General features: G+C 59.2%; 2 protein-coding genes across 2 annotated transcripts in view; both read right to left on the bottom strand.

Annotated features, from left to right (window-relative positions):
* Positions 1 to 1762: 1762 nt before the first annotated feature.
* MAFA (MAF bZIP transcription factor A) lies at positions 1763 to 2875 on the bottom strand. Its single transcript, XM_077163173.1, has one exon. It carries the CDS (start codon positions 2873 to 2875, stop codon positions 1763 to 1765), a length of 1113 nt encoding a protein of 370 aa, XP_077019288.1.
* A 6429-nt stretch (positions 2876 to 9304) lies between these two features.
* The window catches only part of ZC3H3 (zinc finger CCCH-type containing 3), a 103097-nt gene continuing 92644 nt past the window's right edge, over positions 9305 to 19757 (bottom strand). The window contains exons 10-12 of the mRNA XM_077166606.1: positions 12228 to 12412; positions 11390 to 11745; positions 9305 to 9790 (exon numbers count right to left, since the gene is read on the bottom strand). Coding sequence (XP_077022721.1) covers positions 9759 to 9790; positions 11390 to 11745; positions 12228 to 12412 — 573 coding nt within the window. The 3' untranslated portion in view covers positions 9305 to 9758. The remainder of the gene's footprint in view (positions 9791 to 11389; positions 11746 to 12227; positions 12413 to 19757) is intronic.

Genomic DNA, 19757 nt, shown 5'->3' with positions numbered 1-19757 from the left:
CCGGCTCCCTTGCCGTTGTCAAGGGAGGGGCTGGTCACCTGAAAAGTCCCGCCACAGACCAGGTGCCTTTAAAGTGAGGTTTCCAGAGGGCCTGTTTGATCTGGGCCTCGGCCGTGCACAGGGCAACTGTGCTGCGTGGGTGGGGGTGAGCGTGTCTGTACTGAGGTCCGGGAGCCTTCCCCCCCACCCACCCCCACCCCTGCCTTAGCACAATCGCGGCCACCCTGTACTGTCAGCTTCCCACTCTCCTGTGTGGGGCGCCGGGCAGTCTCCCAGCTGCCCGTGCACCCCTGCTCAGGGGCCCCCTCTGCTCATCCCCCATCAGGACGGGACCACCCAGAGCTGGGGCCGAACCCAATTCTGGGACCTTGTTTTTTTTCTAATTAGGGAGAAACGGGGCAAAAACGAAAGCCACAGACAAACCAGCCAGGCTCCAGTAACTTTTGGATCTAAACGGATTTATTTTGTTTGTGTTTTTTTTTCCTTTCCCTTTCTTCAGTTTCGTAGCAAATGAAAATAAAACAAAACAAAAACAAAAGAATAAACCAAACCCAACAACACAAAACTTCCACGGAGTTGGGGAGTCGCATGCTTAGAGCAGTCAGCAGCGGTGCCCATGGAGCCCAGGAGGGGCTGCCTGCCCAGAGCCTCGGGCAAAATGGGGGTGATTCCCCAGGCCCTGTGCCAGGAGGGTGGGGGTACCCCACTCCCCACTGTCTCCCGGAAAGGCCAAAAAGAGATCAAGCTTGAAAAGAGAAAGAGAGAGAGAGAGATCGACAGGAAGAGAAAGGAGAGACAGAAAGAGAGACAGAGACCCTAAAGCAAGTCCACAAACAATGAAACAATTTAAATTAAAATAACACTTTCTCCTTCCACGGCACCCATTGCCCGAGGCTAAGGCCAAAGCCTCCTGTTGTTCTTTTATTTTTTTCCTGCTACAAATACTGTGCATTACTTTATTACTTTTTCTTTTACTTCTCTTGAAGGTTAAAATAAGATATATTTCCCGGGGAATAATAAATACGATCTGGTGCATAGAGAAATAGCAGCGCGGGGTCCGGCCCGCCGCCGGCTGCAACGCTCCCCCCACCCCCACCACCCACCCCCCACCCCCCACCCCCCACCCCCGAGCACAGAGGACCAAACACGGCGCAGGTCTGCTCCTTGGCTTCAGTCCCCAGGAGCCGCTAGTTGCAGGGTGGGGGGCAGGCGGGCAGGGGGAGAGCCGGGCCCCTCCGAGCGAGCGACACATGCTGAGACAGGCAGACCTCCGAGGGCGACCCCGGCCTGGGGGAAGGAGGGGACTTCCTCCGGGGTTTTCTGTTCCAATCACCGAGCGAAATAAATACAAAACTTTGAAAGTAAGACCGCTTCTTATAAAAGGGAGGAGTAAAAAAAAAAAAAAAAAAGAGGGAGAAAGCAGGGCGGGCCGGCAGAGGCTGCCCGGGCAGGGAGGCAGCGCGGGCCCTCTCGTGCGGGTAGGGGCGAGGGTCCCAGCCGAGGCCCCTGCTCGACGTTATGTACAAGCAAGCGCCTTCCAGGAAGTCAGACCTGGTTCAAGTGTCCTTGGAAATGGCCGTTCTCCGTGCGCAGCGGGGTCGGAGTGACCTGAAGCCGGCGACCCGGGCAGAGGCGCGGGAACTGCGGCCGCAGCGATGGGCCGGGCCGGGCCGGCCGGCGGCGATGGCCTTGCGTCCGCGTCCCCGGGCCACGGAGACCAAGCCGAGTCCCCGGGCCGCGACAGGAGCGCGGGGCCCGGTGCTCACAGGAAGAAATCGGGCGCGCCCTTGGCCCCACCGGGGCCGGCCTGCGGCGGCGAGGGCTCCCGCGGAAAGCCGGCTGCGCCCGCGGCCCCGGAGCCGCCCCGGCCCGCCAGCTTCTCGTATTTCTCCTTGTACAGGTCCCGCTCCTTGGCCAGGCGCCCCACCTCCAGCTTCAGCTGCTCCACCTGGCTCTGGAGCTGGCACTTCTCGCTCTCCAGAATGTGCCGCTGCTGCACCCTCTTGAAACGGCACGACTGAGCGTAGCCGCGGTTCTTGAGCGTGCGCCGCTTCTGCTTCAGCCGGATCACCTCCTCCTTGCTGAAGCCCCGGAGCTGCCGGTTCAGCTCGCGCACGGACATGGACACGAGCTGGTCGTCGGAGAAGCGCTCCTCCAGCCGCACGTGGTGACTTGGGCCGCCGCCGCCGCCGCCGAGGCCCGCGCCGCCGCCGCCGCCGCTGCCGCCGCCCGGGCCCGCACCGCCGTGGTGGCCGGCGCCGACGTGGTGGTGGTGGTGGTGGTGGTGGTGATGGTGGTGGGCGGCGTGGTGGTGGTGGGCGCTGTGGTGGTGGCCCGCGCCCATGTCGTCCGCGCCCCCGCCACCCGGGAAACCCTGGCCCCGGAAGGCCTCGTAGGCCGCGGCGGCGGCCGCTGGGTGGTGCGCGCCGTGGTGCCCGGAGTGGTGGCCGCTCCCAATGAGCGCCTCCACCGCGTCCTCGGGCGTCAGGTTGAGCGCCTCGGGGTTGAGGTGATGCTGGTAGCCGCTCATCCAGTACAGATCCTCCAACGCCGGCTTCCCCGAGGCCGCCCCGACGGCCCCGCCCGGCTGTCCGGGGGGCCCCCCGGCCTGTGCCGCGCCTCCGGCGCCCCCCGCTCCGCCGCCGCCGCCGGTGCCCGGGCTGGGCGCACAGAAGCTGGGCGAGGAGGGCACAGAGGAGCAGGGCGTGCTGAGCGGCGTCGAGGACAGCGAGCCAGGGGGCAGGCGGTGGCAGAAGCGCTCGGCCTCGGGAGGCTCCTTCTTCACCTCGAACTTCATCAGGTCGAAGTCGTTGACGTATTCGATGGCCAGCGGGCTGCTGGGCAGCTCGGCACCCATCGCCAGCTCCGCGGCCATCGCCCGGGGCCCCTGCCCCGCCGCCTCTCCCGGCTGCACCCCGACGGGCAGCGGCGGGGCGGGGGGGGAGCCGCGGGCCTCTCCCCCCCTCGCTGCCCGCGGGCGCCGGGTCCCGGCGGGGGCGGGCGCGGGGGCCGCGGCGCCGAGACGCGCGGGGAAAAGTTTCGCCCAGGCAACTATGTGCGGGCACGCTGGGGGCGCCACCCGGCCGGGGCTATGAGGCGCCCGCTCCCCGGCGCAGCGCAGGCGGGGCCCGTGCACCTCCTCCTCCGCGGCGTGACCACAGCTGCGGCCAGTCCCGGCGGCTGGTGCGGGGTGGCGGCCGCCGGCTCCTCCACGCCGCCCAGCGCCGGCCCCGCCTCTCGCGACCCGCAGCCTTTTGGTGTGCCCCTTTATAGAGCCGGGTACCCGGGCCCGCCTCCGCGCGGCGGGGCCCTCACCCCCGGGCCAATCGGAGCCCCGGCCCCGCCGCTCTCATTTGACTATCCCCATGGCAACCCCGTAGCCCAGCTGTCAATCTCTGGCGGGAAACAGCTGTGGGGAAGGGGTGGGGAGGGGCCCGCTGCGGAGGAGGGGAGGGGCCCTCTGGTGGCCGCCGCGGGGGATTGCACCCGCCCATGGCGCAAGGAGTGGGGAGGCCCAGGGTCAAGCGAGGGGCCCTTCGGAGGAGACCCGTCGGTGCCGTCGCCCTCGGGCCCCAGCAGGCGTGGGGAGTCCCTGAGCATCCTCTCCCGCTGCCCGGGGATACAGGGCGAGCGATGGTCATTTTGAGCTCCGCGGCTCAAGCCGCACCAGGGATTTCGTCAACAAAGTTGTGGGCACCCGGCGCAACTGGCCTACCATGGCCAGTGCCACTCCAAGGAAGCGCGGGGACAGGGCCAGGGGGTGGGGGTAGGGGCGTGGCGCGAGAGTGGGAGAAGAGTGAGGAATCCGATGGCTCGCGCGCCTGAGGGCCACGGGGTCGCAGGCTTGGGAGCTGCGGTGCGGAGTGCCGGATCCCAGCTGCCCCCTGTCCAGGTCAGGTGGCGGCGGGCGCCGAAACCTGGGGCTGCAGGGGCCTGAGCCGCGAGGGAGCGCTAGCTAGGGAAGCGCTAGGTGACCCCGGGGAGGCCCAGGAGCCGAGGGGCTGGCTCCTGACTCCGCGGGGAGCCAGGAGGGGCCGGGGTAAGGGCCGCTGCGTGATGACTGGGAGTGCTTTTGGAGGGGGGGCGTCTTACTTGCAGTATTGCAGTTTTATGAGCAACAATTAAACAGTTCAATCTGGAATGTGACTGTCTATGCACAGAAAACAGGACTGGAAGGACCCGCGAGAAAGCCACCAGGATCAGCCAGCACCAGCGGTCAGGAGGCCTGTGCACTGTTCCAGGTAGGTCTATTATCATATGAGAAAAAATGCCATATAATGAGGCATGACACCCCCGGCTGTGGCTCAAAGCATCCCTCTGCCCCCCACCCCCAGTGCTGGGTGGGCGTCCCTTACTCCCTGCCTTACCCCCTCCTATGGCCTTCATTCCTCGAGGTTTAACCTGGGGACCGGGGGGGCCAGGTCTCCCCTCTGCCAGGTGGGCCAGGGGCCCTTAGATACCATCTCCCTGGGCATCTCTGACCGCCAGGTCCAGGCAGTGTCCCATCGCAATGGACAAACCTGGGACACCTGTCTAGCCCCAAAGGTGGAACCTTAAAATGGTGTTTCCCAAACCCTGTTTGATGGAACCGGAGGTGGGCAGTGGGCTCCCAGCTCCCCACCCTCCCTCCAGGCAGAACTGACCTCAGTTGAGGTCCTCCTGGGCTGCGGAGAGCCCCATCCCCTTAGCCCCCCCAAGAGCCATCACCAGTGCCGGAGCAGGCATAGCCCAGAGACTGCCCCCCGAACCTCTCCAGATTCCACAACCGCCACCGCTGTCACCTCCATTCTTCCACCCAGGAAGCTGAAGCCCAGAGAAGTGGCTGGCTTTGCCCAGGTGCCACCAGCAGCAAGTGGCAGAGTCAGGGCCCCAAAGGCAGGTCTCTGGCCCCAGAATAGGTGCTGCTGAGCACCTGGGCTCGGCCACAGTGAGGCCCACTCTTGGTGGAGGGTCACCTGTCTCAGCCTCCCCACCACCACCAGGCCAGGGGTCCTGGCACTGACCCTTTGGAACCCGAGCAACTCCCGGGCACGCTGGGGAGGGTGTTAAGCAGAAAAGGAGAGGGAGGTGGCCTTCGGTTCCTGGGCCCAGCCTGTCCCCAACCGGGCTGTGGACCCGCCCAGGGGCTTTAATGGCCTGCCCAGGCTCTGTGGGTGGGGACCTCCAACAGCCCACCTGGCCCCTGGATCCATGCGCCCCTCCTCCTGGCCTCCACTCAGGACACCGAGCCCCTCTGCCCCTGTCATGCTCAGAGCTCCTCCCGGCCTCCCCAGCACCCTCACGGAAGTCCCCTACCTCCCCCAGCCCCGAGAGGGACAAGAAGCCAGGGTGGCTGCAATGGGAGGGGCTCTGTGGAGACTGTGCCCCCCACACCCCTCCCTGAGCCCACCTGGGCCCCCTGCCTCTGTCCCAAAATGTGCCCAGCCCTGCCCTGGGCAGCCACACCTCTCCATCATTCCTCATTCATTCATTCACTCTGGCACTCACATAGTTACCACACATCATTCATTCACATGTAGATTCACTCACCTGCACCCATATCATTCCTTCATCCTGTCACCCATTTGCTCACGGTTGTTCACTCCAGCAGGTGTGGGGGCGGGTGTGCTCTGGGCGGAGGGAGAGCAGAGCTGAGGCCCGCTGGACTTGAGAACCAGCAAGGAGGTTACCCGGGCGAGGTGACGGCTGGTGGGGGTGACGGTCACAGCAGTATGCAAAGGAAAAGGGGGCAGGCAAGTCCTGGTGTGCTTTCCCGGGCTCCTCTGGCAATGGCGAGAAGAGAGTGAAGGGGCAGGATGGGCACAGGGCTAGGCGGCAGCTGGGTTCTGTGTCTTCTACTGGGGTACACAGGGGAGGTGGATCAGGCTACCTTGAGAACTAGGGCAGGGGGCCAGGGAATGCTTTGGGGCTGGAGGTCTCTGCCCCAGCAACCCCAGACTGGGAGGGGCTTGGGGGGGGGGGGGCTCAGCACAGGTACCAGGCTAGGCTTTTCTGTGCCCGTGGACTTGGCGTCAGAAGGGTGCCAGGTCCATTCAGCCTTTGCTACATTCCCCGGAACCTGCCTCGTGGGCAGGCCAGGTCCTGCAGGCCTCCCGCCACCCCTCTCGGGCCCCCTCCGTCTCCCCAGCGGAGTGGGTGAGTGGGTGGGCTCTCCCAACTCAGGAAAGTCCTGCCTTCCCACCTGGCCAGAGAGTCAGCACCCTGCCCCGATGCCCTCCCTGCCTGTCATGTGCGAGCTTCAGCACTGATGCTGGGGGTGGGGGTGAGGGAGTGTCCCTGTGCCCCATGGAAGCCCGGCACTGGCAGAAGTTCCTGAGGGAACGAGCAGGTGCTGCCGCTCTGCTGAGGTGCCTGGGTCAAGGGTAACACAGGGGAGCCCGTGCCCCGGGGGGATGGTGTGGTGGGAAGGGCAGGAGGCACCCTGGGACACGGTGTGAGTCACCACCTGTGGAGCAGCAAGAGACCTACACGGCGGGGTGCTGTGGGTAGGGACCCCCACCGGGCAGCGGCCTCACTTGGGGTCTCGGCTGGCAGGAGGGAATGTTAGGGGAGCTGAGAGATTCTGGGAGCACCATCCGCAGCCTCCAGCGTATTCTATGCATTAGGGGAATGTTCTGCCCACACTCAGGGCACTGTCCTTTAGGATGTGAACATGGGGGTGGCCAGGTGGGGTGCCGCGCTTGGGGGATGGCCCACTGAGAAGCAGGACGTGGGCAGGGGAAGGGTGTGGGCTCTTTTTGCATGCTGCGGCCCCACAGTTGGGGCGAGGGAAGGGGCCCACCTGGGAGGGGCAGGGTGGGCTGGGCGAGGTCAGGGCGCTGGGGGGCGGCAGGTGGTCCAGCTGCTGGGTCTGAGGCACTGTGCAGGGTCTTTGGGGACCTCGCCGAGGTCCCGTCTCTTTGCGCAAGTTCACACAGGCGGGACCTGGACGTGCAGCTCCGTCCCTGTCCCAGGCTTCGGAGCTGGGGTGAAGGGCGCCCCGACACAGCCGCCCCAAGGCAGGGCCCCCAGCATTTCCTCCTCTGCTTCAAACCCACACCTGCTACGACAAGAACCCCAGGCCTCCTTGGGGGAGTCCTCAGCAGATCCCCTTCCCTCCCCTGCCACCACCACATGCATTTACAGAGCACCTGCTGTATGCACTGTTCCGGCAGGGCAAACTTGGCCATGAATAAACTCTGGAGCTGGATTCCGTATGCCATCGGGGTGGTGGTGTGCCTCAAGTCCCGAAAAGAAGGTGGCCTGGGGAGGAGGGCTCCATGCCCCGGCACTGCCTCCCCCTGCAGTGTCCTCCTGCGCCCTGCTCCCACCACTGTCTGGCCACCGAAGTGCCGAAGGGCTCGCATGGCAATGCCATGGATGCATCTGCCTGGGGTGGGGGTCTCCCCACCATCCCCCACCCCCCAGTTTAGCTGCTAGCTGCAGGGGTCTCTCCCACTGCACCCACTCATGGGGTCCTCAGGCCTCGGCTTGACCGCCCTCAGGGGGGCCTTTGTTGTCCTGCCCCTACCCTGGCGGGCAGCAAGAGGGACCCAGTAAGACTCCTGTGGGTACAGCTGGTTGCTGGGCCGGGGCAGGCCCTCAGAGGGAAGGGGTCCCACCCTCCCCAGAGCTGTGTTCCAGGGTGGTGGTCTCCCACCCCTGCACTCCTCCACCACCACAGCCTGGGCCTCCATTCTGGGGACAGCGCGAGGCTCTCATCCTGCCTGTGTGGGGAGAGTGGTTCCAAGGTCACAGTGCGGGCGCAGTCCTGCTCCAGAAGGTTCCTAGAGCTCTAGCTCCCTTGCCTTCACTGGCCGCTTGCCCCTTCCTGGGCGCAGCCATGACCTGGGGCTGCACAGGGGGCTGCATGGGGGGCCATGGCAGAGACCTCGCACAGGGGCCCAGGACCAGCCATGGCTGGTGGGAGGGAGCCTGTGACCGCAAGCCCATGTCCCCTCAGCCTCAGGCAGTGCTAGGGTAGGAGTAGCCACCTGGGCAGGAGCCTGAATGCCCCCTCCAGGGGTAGCACCTTGCCGAGAACGGGGACAATAAGGAAGGGGCTGCCCACCCATAGCTCCTGTCCTTTGGCACTCTCTCAGCCCTGTGCTGGTGCTGGGCGGCTGAGGGCAGGGGACCGATGCTGTGGAAGAGACGTGGTGCTCGCCTCGGCCACTCCTGGCACCAGCTGTGCCCACCCTGTCACAGTGGGAGCATGCCCACAAGAAGCAGGGGCAGGCACCAGGAGGGCGGCTGGGAGGGGCAGGCCTATGGTGGGGTCTCCACGGGGGCTACCTGGGGTCTTGGTCTGTCTGGGGAGAGGGAAGGAAGATTTGACCCCCAGCCACCTCCTGAGGCCGAGGGCCCCCTTCGTGGGCCTCCTGAGAGGCTAGGAGGACGGCCCCAGGCCTGAGCACACGCCAAGTAGGGGGGCGGCTCCCCAGGGCTCTGGGACACGGAGGTATGGACCCCATGCCAGCCTGCCGCTCTCCCCAGAGGACAGAACCTGTTTGTCGTGCAATGTGGAGAAGGCTGTAGGGAAGGCACCCACCCCTAGCCCGGCCACCAAGGACACAAACCGAAGTCCCTCACCTCCCCCGCTTCCCACCCAGCCCCTGTGCGGGAGGGGGCAGCGGTCAGTGTGCGGAGGTGGGGGTGCTCTCCAGCCACATCCGTGGTCTTGCTCAGTTCTGCTTGCGGCAGCTGTGCCAGGGGGTGTTAGCCCGGGGCCTGGAGAAGGGGAGCCACGCCATGATCAGATGGCCATAACTAGAGAAGCTGGTCTGTCCTTCCAGGGTTTGTCCAACACGTCGGGCTGAGCCCCTCTTGTGGATCTTGTCCCTCTGTGGCTGGCAGCACCACGCCAGGAGCTCTCAATGAGGGAGGGGGTCGTTGCTGACGCTGCCTGTCTATGAGGCTTGGGACCCCTGTGGGCATGGTGTGGGCAGAACCCATCACTGGACAGTGCTGCCCCTTCAAACTGGGGGCAGGCCGGGAGGGGGAGGCCACGTACCTGGGAGCTCCCATGTAAGGAGGACAGGGACCCAGGCAAAAGGACCACTTCCAACCCAGGCTGCTGAGCTGGCCCTGCTGAGTTAGAGCTGAGCCGTAGGCCACAATGCAGGACTCTTTGTTATATACTGTCAGAGATGGAGGCCCAGAGAGGACCCAGGAAGGGGCTCTGTAACTCCCAGGCTGTCCCCTGCCCCCTGTCTTTCTAGCAGCACCCCTCACCCTGGACCTCCCGGCCACCTGTGGGGCAGCACAGAGCAGCACTGGGGTTTTGGGGTGGAGGTGTGGCGGCAATCAGGAGACGGGGAACAGACACGGGACAGAACCTTTATTGCTGAACACACAGTGTCTGTCTGGGGATCCTGGCTGTGGCCTCGTCCTGGGGGTGTAGGGCCAGGGGGCTCACGTTGCAGGGCCACGCCCCCCCCCCATGGTGGGGGGCAGGCCTGTGGGGGAGCCTCGCCTGGGACTCCATGGGGCAGGGGAGCCAGGGTGTATCCTATGCGCACTGAGGACCTAGGGATGAGGAGGCAGGGGGCACAGGGGGTGCAGCTGGGCAGGGGCCCAGCCGCGGGGAGGAAGGGACAGTTCTGGGCTCACGGCGATCATGGAGGCCCGAGGGCCTAGTGGGCAGGGCGGGCTTCCTGCTGGCCCCATGGTGGGCATGGGGGTGGGAGACCCTTGCTGTGGGGCAGAGCGGCAGGCAGTGGCTCCTTCCCCTCCTGAGACAGCGGTCTGAGGGGGGCGTGGGTGGCTTCCCCTGGACCTCACAGGCGGGGCTTGATGTGCAGAGACCTCCCTGTGTCCGAGAGAGGCAAAGTTCAGAAGCCGGGCCCCAGCAGGCACCATCTGCCTTGGTGCCCACCTGCCCTGGGGCCATGCTCGGCCCAGCCCCCACACTCACCCACAGCTGATTCCCAGAGCCCCGCCCTGCCCCTCCATGTGGGTGGGTGGCCGGCTGGGCTGGGGTGCGGGCAGACCCTCAGCAGGAGGCCTTCTCCCCCGGGACCCTCCCTGTGGGTGGGAAGGGTTGCAGGTGGAGCCAGCGCCATGGGGGGGGGGGGGCGCGGAGCCATGACAGCGTCAGTTGAGCTATAAATATCCGACACAGGCCACCTGCCACGCACTGCATGCTCATACCTGCAAGCAGCCGCCACACACAAGAGTGGATCCAGGTGTGGGAGCAGCCATACGGGGTGTCACTAGCTGGGCCACCTGCTGTGGATCTGGGGACAGGGCCTGCACCCCCTGGCATCAGGGCCTCCCTCGCCAGTGAAGGCTTGGGCCACCCCTGCCTGGGCTGCTCATGGGCTTGCCCAATTGATGGGCCTCCCTCCATCCCCAGCCCATCTTCCTTCCTCCACTTCCTGCCTCCCTGGGTCCCCGAGCCCCCTCAGGGCCCAAGTGTCCATTTGCCCGGCAAGGCCAGGCCCAGCCTGCAGCCTCCAGAGAATCAGCCTCTAGCACCTGCCCCAGAATCAGGGCGGGGGGAGGGGAAGGGTGACAGGACATCTGCTTTGACAGGTACAGCCTGGGGACGAGCAGCCAAGGAAAGTTCTGGTAGAAAACTACAGGGCCAGTGTAAAGGCCTTGGGACCTTTCCTAGCCTGGCCCACTTTCCCGAGGGAACCCCCCAGTGCCCTGCCTCCCTCCTCTGACTCGGGAGGTGGTTGCTGCATTCTCATCTTACAAAACCCAGGCAGGGTTCAAGGCTCCCCATCGCTGCCTACATTGGTAAGGCCAGGAGAGGGCGTGGTGCCGTCCCAGGCAGGCCTGGAAGTGGCTCTGCGCCCCGAGTGGGACTGTCGGGAGCAGGCGTGCGCCCTCGCCTCACCCACCCAGGCGCATGTCTGAGTGTGCTCAGCGGAGCTGTTAGAGAAGGCTGCGGCAAGCATCTTCCATTAACGTTACGACCGTGAAATATGACAATAAAATGATAGCCGTATGGTCACAAATTTGCAGCCCGCCGAGCTGCTTGGGGTTTATCGTCACTCAAACGCGCGGAGAGCTGTAAAATGTTTACAGAAAGGGTCGTTTGTAGCCATAAAATCCTCTTTTCTCTCCTAAACAAGGCTGAGTGGAGCCATTTGCTGAGCCCCAAATGTTCATGGGGGGGGGAAGAACATCTGTTCTCTCCAGGAGCCCGCAGTGATCTTCTTGAACAAATTAACAAAAATGGGTGCTTTCTAATTAAATCAGCCCCTGATGGGGGTGGTGGGTGCGGGTGGGGCCGCTGTGCCTGTCTATGCAGGTGTGTTCACCTGCCCAGTTGGTCTCGCCACTATCCCAGCAGGCACGGGCCCCACCCAGGACAGCGTCACTGGGGGGTCTGAGGTGAGCCCTATGAAGAGCAGCTCCTGTGCCTGCGCTGGACAGCTGGGGAGCCTGAGCTGCCTACCTGAGTCCTTGGTAGGGGGGCTCTGGTGGGCTCGGGCCCTTGGTTGGCCTCGTGGGCTTGGCGGGGACTGCAGGGAGATGAAGGAGGGCAGCTTGGAGAGGCTACTGCCGCCTGGCACCGCCGAGGGGGCTTCCTCCTGGAGAGACAGCTCCTCGCGGTCCGAGGGGGCCGAAGGTGGGGAGGGGGAGAGGGCAGGGGAGGAGGCGAGGGAGAGGGATGGGGCTGTCGATGACAAGGGGGAGGCGGAGGCTGAGGCTGAACCCCCTGTGGCGCGGGGAGGGGAGGCTGGGGCGGCAGCCCCAGAGGCAGGGGAGCTGGGCGTCTGTCTGGTGGGGCGCTGGACTGCCGAGGACTTCCTGCAGGCAAAGGAGGGGGGAGCAGAAGTGTGAGAGGGGGTCGGCCGCTTGGGAGGGGCAGGGTCCAGGGAGCCCCGAGGCAGGGCTCCTCACCCCCACTCCTAGCAGGCACAGGGTGGCCCTATCTAAGGCCAAGTGCCAGGCTCCAAGCCCAAGCCCAGCCCTCCAGTGCCAGGGTCACAAGGCCACCAGCCAATAGGTAGCTGGGGTCGTGCAGGACAGCGAGAGCCCCAGCTCTGCACTGACCACTACCTATCACCTTGCAGGGCTGTGGGCTCTCCCTGCATGCAGGCCCCCAACACCTGTAGGGCAGGGTGGGCTGGCAGGCGTGATGTGGGAAGGCCCCCACCCCTGGGACCCCTGCGACCAACCTCTGTCCTTCTGGCTATAAGAATGGCACCCTCCTGGGGAGTGGGAGCACATCTTCCAGAAGGCCCCTCCCCGGAAGTCAGGTCTGTCTTGGCCCCCACCGTCCCCATCACCTGGGCCCATGGCTGGCGGAGGCCCTGCTCCTGGGGGAGGCGTCACTGGGCTCCGCGGTCAGGGGTGTGGCCGTCCGCCTGGCTGGGCGCTTCTGGCTGCGGTGAAGCAGCTGGCACTGGGTGCCGCGGGGGCAGATGCCCCTGCGGGAGAAGTCAGGACACAGCAGTGTGTGCTTTTTCTTGCACTGTGGGGAGAGGTGGGCACGGCTGTGAATGGGAGGGCCTGGGTGGAAGTTGGGATTGCAGGTAGGTGCCCCCACTCAGGCCCAGAAGCACCCCCTGAAGAGGTCTTTCTTTATTTCCCACAGTGGGGTAGCAGGGGGACCAAGACTGGGGCTCAGGTCACTGCCCTGCAGGGTGGGTCTGACCTGCACTGATTCCACCCATCTCCTGGGGTGCTCTCAAGGCCTGGTCCTTGGGCACCCCTTACCCATGCTCCCGGCAATCTGCAGAGCCCTTGTGTGGGGGTGCCCAGAGCCTGCAGCCAGGCCACTGCTGCTCTGCCCACCCTGATGCCAGCCCAAGGTTGCTAATCCCTCTCCTGTCCCACATTTTGCCCATGCTAGCAAGGTGGAGGGAGTTCTGGGAGCAAGGCTGGGGGTGGGAGGCAGGTCGGCAGAGCCAGTGCAGCCCCAGGCCGCTTACCCGATCCACACCACCTGTCACAGCGGCTAATTATACCCTGCAGGGGCAGGCGGCCAGCAGGTGGCTCTGGGAAGGGGTGCAGCCTGCAGCCCTGCACACCCCTGCCTGCGGGGAGGGAACACAACCTTGGGGGGGGGGGTGCGGTGGCTGGTAGAGTTCGGTCCAAGGCCTCAGGAGGCCCGGCCAGGTGGAGGAGGTACTCAGGGCAATCCTGCCTCGGAGTGCTTGGGCGATGGGGGAGGTGAGCTTCCTGGTGGCAACTCCACGTGCCCCTCCTGCACATCTCCGGGCACATGTTCTCGCCTGAGAAGCACCTGGGGAGGAAAGAGCTGCAGTCTCTGCAGCTTTGCTGGGGCACCGGACACCCACGTGGTGCTCTGTGGCCTGGGATGGCCTAGATGGGGACCTCCCACATGTCCCGGAACCTTCAAAGTCAAGTTAGAAGCCACAAGGCTCAGTGTCGGGATGCCTTCATTTGGGGGGTTCTTGGAACAGCCTACCTGGAGATATTTGTCCTTAAAAACCCTCCCTTGCGTACTAGCAGCCCCTTCTGGGAGCTTCTCCCGAGTCTGGGGTCTCTCCCCACTCCTGGTACCAAGGGTGGGGACGTGGGCCCTCATTTGCAACACTCCTGTCCTGGGCGACCCGGGCCCACCCCCTTTCCCATGTAGCGCTTCCCACCAGCGCTGGGGGCCAGCCGCGTGACCATGAGCAGGCTGGGGCTGCAGCAGGGCACTGGCAGGGGGTGGCGCCCACTGCAGCTGCAGGCCTCCTCTGCATGGGCCTGCTGGGGCAGGGGGCTTCTGAAGAAGGGGTCAGAGTAGAGAAAGGATACCTGTGGTGGTGGAGCGGGGCTGAGTCCAGGCCCAAGGATGGGCCAGAAGGCACACAGCCCGGCCTGCCCGCGAGCAATGGCATGGGGCAGAGAGCCTGGCTGGGAGCTGCCCAGAGGGCAGGCAGGACCTGAGCTGCCCCCACAGGGCCATGGGCCACAGCTGGCTGCTGAGTACCTGACATCCAGCTGGCCAGAAGCAAGAGGCACAGGGACAGACGCACTCCAAGGTGCAGTGTGAGGAGAGGAGGCACAACGGCACATTCGTGGTTTTTTCCTTCGTTACATGTTGAAATTTTTTATGTTGGGTTAGGTTTAAATTACTTCACCTGCTTATTTGAATGTGTGTAATGTGACTGCTTGAAAACTTACAATTAGAACTATGGGTGGGTCATACCTACGACTAACTTCCTACTGGCCAGCAACAGTCTTTCACTAATTCTCCTCCTGAACAAAACAAAAATCTATGACCAGGTCCAAAAGGATTTTTTCAAATCACTCAAGAGCTATAAGGAGGGAGAAGATGGCGGCTTAGTAAGATGCGTGGGTCTTAGTTCCTCCTCCAGAAAAGCAACTAAAGAAACAGAAACAATATGAAACAGCTCCCGGAGTCACGACAGAGACCAAAAAGACAGCGTACCCCATTCTGGAACGGCTGAACGGGCAGGGAGAATCCGCTGCGGTGAGATACCCGAGGCGCGCACATTTTCCCGGCTGGGGCGGCTGGCGACTGGGGTCCCCTGCACGCACGTGGCTCCCCTGTCTGACTGGGAACATTGGATAGCAGGGCCCTCCCGTCACGCTTAGCGTCTCGGGCCAGCTGGGCAATTTGGACCGGCACTCCCCCAAGCCGCGGCCAGCGACCCCCGCCTCCATGCACGGTTTCCCAGGCCGACTGCCCCGCAGACAAACGACTGCCATGAGCGCCACCTACTGGGCAGGAAAAGAAAAACAGAGCCCAGAGATTCCACAGAAAAACCTTTCAACCAGCTGGGTCCCACACCCAGGGAAATCTGATCAAATGCCCAGACACCAGCAGAAAATAATGGATGATGCTCGGAAAATTGAAGATATGGCCCAGTCAAAGGAACAAACCAATAGTTCAAATGAGATACAGGAGCTGAGACAACTAATGCTGAATATACGAACAGAAATGGAAAACCTCTTCAAAAACCAAATCAATAAATTGAGGGAGGACATGAAGAAGACATGGGCTGAACAAAAAGAAGAAATAGAAAATCTGAAAAAACAAATCACAGAACTTGTGGGAGTAAAGGACAAAGAAGAAAAAATGGAAAAAACAATGGATACCTACAATGGTAGATCTAAAGAGACAGAAGCTACAATTAATGAACTGGAGGATGGAACATCTGAATTCCAAAAAGAAACAGAAACTATAGGGAAAAGAATGGAAAAACTTGAGCAGGGAATCAGGGAACTGAATGACAATAGGAAGCGCACAAATATATGTGTTGTGGGTGTCCCAGAAGGAGAAGAGAAGGGAAAAGGAGGAGAAAAACTAATGGAAGAAATTATCACTGAAAATTTCCCAACTCTTATGAAAGACCTAAAACTACAGATCCAATAAGTGCAGCGCACCCCAAAGAGATTAGACCCAAATAGGCATTCTCCAAGACACTTACTAGTTAGAATGTCAGAGGTCAAAGAGAAAGAGAGGATCTTGAAAGCAGCAAGAGAAAAACAATCTGTCACATACAAGGGAAACCCAATAAGACTATGTGTAGATTTCTCAGCAGAAACCATGGAAGCTAGAAGACAGTGGGATGATATATTTAAATTACTAAAAGAGAAAAACTGCCAACCAAGACTCCTATATCCAGCAAAATTGTCCTTCAAAAATGAAGGAGAAATTAAAACATTTATACACAAAAAGTCACTGAGAGAATTTGTGACCAAGAGACCAGCTCTGCAAGAAATACTAAAGGGAGCACTAGAGTCAGATACGAAAAGACAGAAGAGAGAGGTATGGAGTAAAGTGTAGAAAGAAGGAAAATCAGATATGATATATATAATACAAAAGCCAAAATGGTAGAGGAAAATATTATCCAAACAGTAATAACACTAAAAGTTAATGGACTGAATTTCCCAATCAAAAGACATAAAATGGCAGAATGGATTACGACCCAGCAATACCACTGCTAGGTATCTACTCAAAGGACTTAAGGGCAAAGACACAGACGGACATTTGCACACCAGTGTTTATAGCAGCATTATCTACAATTGCAAAGAGATGGAAACAGCCAAAATCTCCATCAACAGACGAGTGGCTAAACAAACTGTGGCGTATACCTACAATGGAATATTATGCAGCTTTAAGACAGACTAAACTTATGAAGCATGTAATAACATGGATGGACCTTGAGAACATTATGCTGAGTGAGTCTAGCCCAAAACTAAAGGACAAATACTGTATGGTCCCACTGATGTGAACCGACATTCGAGAATCAGCTTGGAATATATCATTGGTAACAGAGACCAGCAGGAGTTAGAAACAGGGTAAGATAATGGGTAATTGGAGCTGAAGGGATACAGACTGTGCAACAGGACTAGATACAAAAACTCAAAAATGGACAGCACAATAATACCTAAGTGTAATGTAACTAGGATGGAACACTGAATGAAGCTGCACCTGAAATATGGTTTTTTGTTTGTTGTTTGTGTGTTTGTATCTTTTGTTTTTGTTTTTTTCTTTTTCCTTTATATATATATATTTTATTAGTATTATTATTTTAATTCTCTTCTCTATATTAACGTTCTATATCTTTTTCTGCTGTTTTGCTAGTTCTTTTCCTAAATCGATGCAAATGTACTAAGAAATGATGATCATACATCTATGTGATGATACTAAGAATTACTGAGTGCATGTGTAGAATGGAATGATTTCTAAATGTTGTGTTAATTTCTTTTCTTTTTTTTTGATTAATAAAAAAAATTAAAAAAAAAAAAAAAAAAAAGAGCTATAAGGAAAGTCCAATGAGGAAAGAATGGTACTGGGAGACCCCAGACCAGCAGAAATTTGGTGTGACGGGTTAATACTATTCAAAACAGGCTTCAGTAGAAGAGTCAACAGAATGTCACTTCAAAGTGATAAAATGATAAAGGACAACATTTCTACGCTTGTATGTAGGCATAACATACCTTCAATACGTGCAATAAAAATCACAGAACTTCAAGGAGAAATAGACAAATTGACTGTTGCTGTGGGAAATTTTACCAGCTTCTTTCACGTGGCTGGATCACATTGAACAAAAAATCAGCATGGACTCGACCACTGGAACATGCCAACATGAATGAGCCACTGAACCTAGTGACAGGTAAACCCACAGGCTAGATGCAACGGACACAACGCTATGCCCAACAGCTACAGAGCATGTTCTTCTGAGCACATATCAGACATTCATCGAGGCAGAACATCACTGCGAGTCTCCATGCATTTCAAAGGGTGATCTCTACATTTACACCATGTTCACTGATGAAAAAAAAAAAAACAACGGACCAACCAAAATCTCCAGAAACCCTCCAAATACCTGGAAATTAAGAAAGTTGCTACAAAGTCACTCATGTTAAAGAAGAAATAATGAAAATTAGATAATATTTAGAACCAAATGCTAATGGCAAAAGGACACACTGAAAATGTGGCATGCAGTGAAGGCAGGACTTCGAGGGGACAGTTTATCTCCAGTGCTCAGTCAGAAAGGAAGGTCCACTTGGGGTGCAGCAGACGAAGGGGCAGAACAGCTGGCAAAGGGCTGTGACCACAGATGCTGAGAGATGAAGACAGTATTGAGATGATTTAAAGAACAAACTTCATGCCAATACATTTGAAAACAGATGAAACTGGAAAATTTCTAGAAAAACTTACGACAAGGAAACTAAAACTTGAGCATTCCCATCAAGACAAAGGAAGGTGAGCTGACAGCTACAAAATAAGGACAGGTCTAGCTGGGAGGTTCACCTGTAGGTCTACCAGATAATGGAAGACATGGAAGACTCCAACGTTACCAGAACTCTCTGAAAGAAGAGAAAAACAGAGGACACTTCTCAGCGTAGTTTATGGGCCTGAAGAATCCTGAAACCAGAACCTGACTAGGAGTGTGTGAGAAAGGAACACCAAGCCAAGCTCACTCATGAACAAGGTGGCCAAAATGCTACTCCAGTCGCAGCGAAAACGTTAATATGCCAGCACCAAGCTGGGTTTATCTATTGGGAAGCTGTGAGCGGAAGTCAGCACATTAATGCCTCTACTGAGGGGACCACAGAGGGCCGAGTGCATCAGGGCCCAGGTGGGAGACTAGGGTCCCCCTGCCACCAAATGGTAAGTCTGGGCCAAGACGTTCAGAGACGATACCTAAGGCCTGGGGGCTGGGTGAGGCAGACAGGAGAGAGGTGGGAAGCCGGGAGAGACTGCCCAAAAATGGCAGGAGGAATAGATTAGGAGGGGTCCTGGATGGTGAAAGAGAGGATTTCAAGGTGGGTGGGCTTTCTGGGCTGTGGTGTGACTGGTCATAATCCCAAGAAGAGGTGGCTGGAAGCAGGGGTGCACACTGGGGATGGGCAGGATGCTTCCAGGTGGGGCAAGACTCAGCCAGCTAAGGAGGGCACCTGGTGACAGGCTGTGGGAAGTCAAATGGGGGTGATGGGCAGGGACAAGGTGGACAGGTCCATAGGCTGGGCTTCTGGGAGCTGAGGTGCCAGACTGTGTGCAAAAGGAAAAGGACACAGTGGGCAGAGGCAGGAGCTGGCCTAATGCTGGGGTCAAGAGGCAGGAGTGGCCCCATGACAGGGAGGAGGGGAAGGCAAGACACAGGGCAGCAGGGCCGTGGGGGGACAGGTAGCCAGGGGTTAACATCTTCAGCGAAGGGGGACAGGACATGGTGCTGGGAGGATACAGATGAGAGCTTAGCCCACGGAGGGCAGAGATCATGGAAGGCTCAGCCCACGAAGGGTGACAGACCATGGAGGGAATGACTGGTTGGAAAGCCTGATGTCTCACACCCTGGAGGAAGGGTGTGTGTGAAAGTGGAGGAGAGGGGGTGCTAACTGGCAACAGGACGGGGTGGAGAAGCCCCCTCTGAGCCCTGAACACCCTCCATGGCCCCGGAGCCTCTCTTCTGGCTAGGAGGCAAGGGGATTGAGACGTGCGCACAGCGAGTATCCAAGTGAAGTCTGGATCCTGTTAGGACTGGGCAGGGCGGTACAGGTGAGGTCCAGGCGTTGTGACGAGGTTATCGAGCATGGGAAGGAGGACCCCAGAGAGGGAGGGTCAGAGCTTGGAATACTCCAGTCCAATAGCCAAGCCAATAAAACAGATGTGCTGAGAGCTCAGGAGTAATAAATAATAAGAACAGAGAATGAATATTCCTGCTAAGTACAACTAGAAAAGCCATCATTATATGTAAAACAAACAAAAGAAGACTCTGAGGTGAAGAAAACAAGGCAGACTGGCCAGGGACCTCAGTGGGCTCCCTGGGCCTTTTCTGTGCCTCAATATACCAGGCGTGGAGCTGAAGGGCCTGACAACCTGGCAGCCCAGCAAGACAGAACACTTTTAGACAAATACTGTGGGACACCAGCCAAACACCACAGAAAACCCAGCTCCAGTTCCCTGCTATGCTAGCCCAGGCCAAGTGGGAAGCCCTGACTTCCACCTCACAGGCTGCTAACAAGGTACCCCTCCCCTCAGCACACTGGGGTGCTGCTGGGAGGAGGCCTGGTGGGAAGTCAGGGCTGCCCCACTGCACAGTGTTTACAAGGCCAAACCTCACCTCATGGCAACGAGACCCTTCTCCACCTCCCAGCCAAGTGAGGGACTGGAGCTCCCACACCTACCAGCAGTAAGAGGGAGTCCTTGAATCTCTACCCTACTTGGCAGTCTTGAGGTGGAGCTCCCCACTTTTCTTGGCTGGGGTAGTAACAGATAAAAGGAACTTAAAACCCAGAGAATTGTAAGAGTCAGAATGTCCAGATTTCAATTAAAAATCACATGTCATCCCAAGAAGCAGGAAGATCTTAAATTGAGTGAAAAAAGAGAA

This window comes from Tamandua tetradactyla, chromosome 6, assembly GCF_023851605.1.
Source record: "Tamandua tetradactyla isolate mTamTet1 chromosome 6, mTamTet1.pri, whole genome shotgun sequence".
In the NCBI taxonomy this organism is placed as follows: Eukaryota; Metazoa; Chordata; class Mammalia; order Pilosa; family Myrmecophagidae; genus Tamandua; species Tamandua tetradactyla.
This window is presented reverse-complemented; position numbering and strand designations above follow the sequence as displayed.

Bases quoted from the DNA above. Each gene is read 5' to 3' on its own strand.
- MAFA (XM_077163173.1), bottom strand. From the start codon at position 2,875: ATGGCCGCGGAGCTGGCGATGGGTGCCGAGCTGCCCAGCAGCCCGCTG.